This window comes from Pterocles gutturalis, unplaced genomic scaffold (assembly GCF_000699245.1).
Source record: "Pterocles gutturalis isolate BGI_N339 unplaced genomic scaffold, ASM69924v1 scaffold10212, whole genome shotgun sequence".
Lineage (NCBI taxonomy): Eukaryota > Metazoa > Chordata > Aves > Pterocliformes > Pteroclidae > Pterocles > Pterocles gutturalis.
Window position 1 is genome coordinate 1 of NW_010107976.1, and position 4,370 is coordinate 4,370.

Sequence of the window (4,370 nt, forward strand, 5' to 3'; positions counted from 1 at the left end):
GAGCAGCGGCGGTGCCGGGTGGGACGTGCTCCGGGCTCGCCGCAGTCCCGCGAACCTCTCGGTAACGGCGCCGTCGGTGTTGCCTAGGAGCTGAGGATGAGCAAGCCCGTGACGACTTCAACGTACGTCCGGTGCATCAGCTACGGGCTCATGAGGCGGCTGGGGGGGCAAACCCGCAGGAAGGGTGGAAGAAGTTAGCGGCTGATATAACCGACCCCTCCGGTGAAAGCAGATACAGCCAAATGCATATAAGGTTCTATATTGAAGTCACATAACTTGTTAACTGTTCAACTGAGTGCCGTTGTCCATCCATCCCATTACTGTTGGTTTTTGCAGTTTTTGTGCCGACAGGTACTTAAGCACTCATCTCACAGTACTCAAGGCGATTGCTCTTCACTCTTCTGTAATTCAGTTTTCAGACAAGCTATAGCCAAAAAAATGGGCTAAGGAAATTACAATTAATTAGAGCCCCAGACATGTATTTTTAGTGATACAGCACTGGCTGTGTAAGTTCCTGTGTGTTAGGGGCTAGTAAACATAGGCTTAATCGTGCATCTTTGCACCAGAACAGCACAAGAGACAACGGGACCGTAACTCCTCATTAACTGTTCTGAAGAAAATGTCCAACAAATGTGGGGAGCCTGAGGCCTAAAACTAGAAAGTTCAATTTAGAAGTAATGTTTGCAGTATTTTATGAACACCTTGTTGCTTGAAGGGCTTGTTGAATCCTTAAGCTACTTCAGAGGTTATGAGATATTAAATAGCCTGCATATGATTTTAAGTTTCCAGTCTTTCTAGTGGTGTTAGCATTAAATCTTCATTTGTCTTTCTATGATAATAATAAATTAGTCAGAATAATGGATCTCAATTTATGCTTCATGCCCATATCAGAATATTCAAAACAAAATTTGAATGCCAAATGGATGGAAGACAATTTTTTTTCCGTCTAATCTGTCTCTGACTTGCCCTCTCTCTCTTGCTGACATTTCTTCTGTGTTAGTCCCACGTGCCAATGTATTATGGGTCCTGGACAAAATCTTGAAGCCATGTACACATATTTTTCCCTTAGTTTTTCTCATATTTTGCATTTTTTTCACCTGAGTTTGAATTTCTTTATGTTTTTTAGCTGTGTTTTCAGAAGATTTGCAAATAATTATACAGTACAGTTCAGTACCTTCAGAATTTCTTTAAATTTTTTTTGGTCATTTAATCTCTTTCCTTTCTTTATGGTTCTCAAGATCACTTTTTTTTTTAATGTTGGTTGTAATTTATCTTTTAAGGAGATTTGAGGCATTTGTACAAATGGGAAAGAGCCCCACATGTGAATTACTTTATGACTGGGGAACGACAAACTGTACAGTTGGTGATCTTGTGGATCTGCTGATTAGGAATCAATTCCTAGCACCAGCAAGCCTTTTACTTCCAGGTAACTGTTGCTTTTGTACATTTTGTACTCTGTTCTTGGTTTTCTAAGATGCTAAAGAGCTTTCACAGTAACTTGGAAATCATAAAGGATTAGGTCAAAATAACCAAAAGTGGATATATTTTCCATTTTCTGTTATTTGTTATAACAGTTTAAATAAGAGTCCTGCAACTTACACGTGGTGGTGTCTCATGATGCATGTCTCCCAATCGTAGTAAATAGTGGCATTAATGTTGTTTTTTCTGATTCCTAATGTAGTTTACAATTTTTCTGTATTCCATTTTCAGAAGCTGTAAGGATGGCAGAAGACGTTACATTACCTCTTTCTTCACAGGAAACCTTGCCTCTACATGAGAAACAACTGCCTGTACAGGAAAAAGAAGTGGCTTCTCTAAAGCCTGCTGTAGCTCAGAGTACTGAGAAGCAACATTCAGCTCCTCCCTGCTTAAGTCAAGCAAATAGCAGCTTACAGTCCAGTAACACAGGTAGGCACTTAGTGTGGTAGAATTATGATCCTTTTTGCTGATCCATCCTTCACCCTATGTGAAATAAATCATAGCAATGCATTAGAGTAATGACTATATTCCTGTCGTTGTGTGTCTATGGGAAATGGCATCTTGCTTTTGCTCCTGTGCTGTATGGCTGTGAATTCAGCTGGGATAATAAGATGATCAGAGGGCTGGATCACGTCCCATAGGAGGACAGGCTGAGAGAGTTGGGGTTGTTCAGTCTAATGAAGAGAAGGCTCTGGGAAGACCTTATAGCAGCCTTCCAATACTTAAAGGGGGCTACAGGAGAGATGGGGAGGCACTCTTTGTCAGGGAGTGTAGTGACAGGACAAGAGGTAACGGCTTTAAGCTGAAATAGGGTAGATTTAGATTAGATATTAGGAAGAAATTTTTTTACTGTGTGGGTGATGAGGTGGTTGCCCAGGGAAGTTGTGGATGGCCCCATCCCTGGAGGTGTTCAAGGCCAGGCTGGATGAGGCTTTGAGCAACCTGGTCTAGTAGAAGGTGTCCCTGCCCATGGCAGGGGGGTTGGAACTCGATGATCTTTAAGGTCCCTTCCAACCCAAACCATTCTATGATTCTGTGATCTCTGAACATGAGCTGCACCTTGCCAATAAGGTGGCTACTGTGATGGAAAACTTGACTGTTAATTAAATCACAATTTATTTTGTGCTGCACATAATCCTGTTGTCCTTTTTGAATACTAATTTTGTAGACTGTTTAGCATCTTATGTTTTAAAGCTGAATTTTACATGTCAGAAATTACTAAGAATGTTGGAGAAAAGACAACTAAAGAAAGCATTCTAGGAAAGTATATGGTTAGTCTCATCCTTCCTAAAGGTCAACTTTTGGGTTGCTGCCAGAAGCACTGTGTGAACTAGAAACATTTTTACATCTGACACAGTGTGGCTCTCTCTGTGATCTGCCATTAAAAAAATTATGCATAGCTAAATATATATATTTATATGCATTTTATGTGTTTTCCTGGTATCTTCATCACAAAGCTGGAAGTAGGGCTCCACTGTGTCAGGATTTGCATGGTAGCAAGTTTTTGGTCTAACAGAGCTGAATCTATTCAATACAGTGCTAAATGGCAAATACGTCTTTCAGATTTCCATAATTTTTGGTTTCGTGACTTGGAAAGCATTACAAATAATTTTGATGCGCGACCAGAATCAGCTGGGGGTAATAAACTGGGAGAAGGTGGCTTTGGCATTGTGTTCAAAGGCTTCATCAATGGAAGAAATGTGGCTGTCAAGAAGCTTGTTGCTGTGAGTTGCCCTGGGTGTTTTACTTTTTAATGACTCTGTGCTTTATCGTATAGACTTGTTTGTCTGTGGAAAGTGTTGAATGATACACTTCAAGAAGTGTCAGCATGTTAAACATAAGTTGGGTTGAGAACCTTATTTGGTAGTCCCATGAGTGGTGTGAGTTGGCACAGCCACCAGAGATTAAGTCTCAGCCTTTCTGTAGGTCTTCTTTGAGTGGCTCAGGCAAGTGCTGAAACTGGATCCGTTTGTCCAATAATTGTATTCCAAGGAATTAAAAATCATACTCCAATACTTAATTTTTGAGTTGAGTAAAAAAAAAAAAATGAACTGTTAAGTAGTTGTTACATGTAACTAATCTAAAGAAAAGTTTACAGTTCCTTTTTTTTTTTTTTTTTTTAATGAACAGCTGCACATTTTAATATGGCCAGCAATATTAACATTAAATACTTCCTTTTGTAGATGGTTGATGTTAGTGTTCAGGACTTGAAACAGCAATTTGATCAAGAAATAAAACTGATGGCAAAGTGAGTACAGTGTTATACGATGTTGTTATAGCCCTTTATGAGAATCTAAGTTGACAGATAACGCATTAGCTATTGTGATCCTTTGTTTTTGTCTTTCTAGCATAAATTAACAATTTGCATGTTAAACGAGAATGTTTCATATATGACATGACTGTTTTTTGGTTTTAAAGCACCACTGCAGAAACCTGGCTATGTGCAGTAGAGCCGGAACAACTAACTGGAGATCAAGTTCCCTCTGCCTTGTATTTTCCTCAAATATGGGGAGGCTTTCAGAGCATATATGAATAGAATTTTTTTTGCTATAGGTGTCAGCATGAGAATCTAGTAGAACTGCTTGGGTTCTCAAGTGATGGGGCTCAGCCATGTCTGGTGTATGAATACATGCCCAATGGTTCTTTGCTTGACAGACTTGCTTGTCTGGTAAGTAAAATCGTCTAGCTTCCAGTACTTTGATAAAGTATAGATACCTATGAAATATCTTTGAAACAGTACTGAACTGTAATGGCCAAATGATGTCTTAGTACTTACTTCTGTGTTCTAGAAGACAAATCTGATAACAAGTATTCTTCCAATAATGTTTTCATAGAATCATAGAATGGCCTGGGTTGAAAAGGACCTTAAAGATCATCTAGTTTCAACCCCC

The 4,370-nt window shown here is 39.5% G+C and overlaps 1 protein-coding gene across 1 annotated transcript in view; it reads left to right on the forward strand.

Annotated features, from left to right (window-relative positions):
• The first annotated feature begins 96 nt into the window (after window positions 1–96).
• Window positions 97–4,370, forward strand: part of LOC104461023 (interleukin-1 receptor-associated kinase 4-like) — a 13,107-nt gene continuing 8,833 nt past the window's right edge. The window contains 7 exon segments of the mRNA XM_010072454.1: window positions 97–163; window positions 166–253; window positions 1,281–1,426; window positions 1,711–1,908; window positions 3,043–3,203; window positions 3,663–3,727; window positions 4,033–4,147. Of these exon segments, the coding sequence (XP_010070756.1) occupies window positions 97–163; window positions 166–253; window positions 1,281–1,426; window positions 1,711–1,908; window positions 3,043–3,203; window positions 3,663–3,727; window positions 4,033–4,147 (840 nt within the window).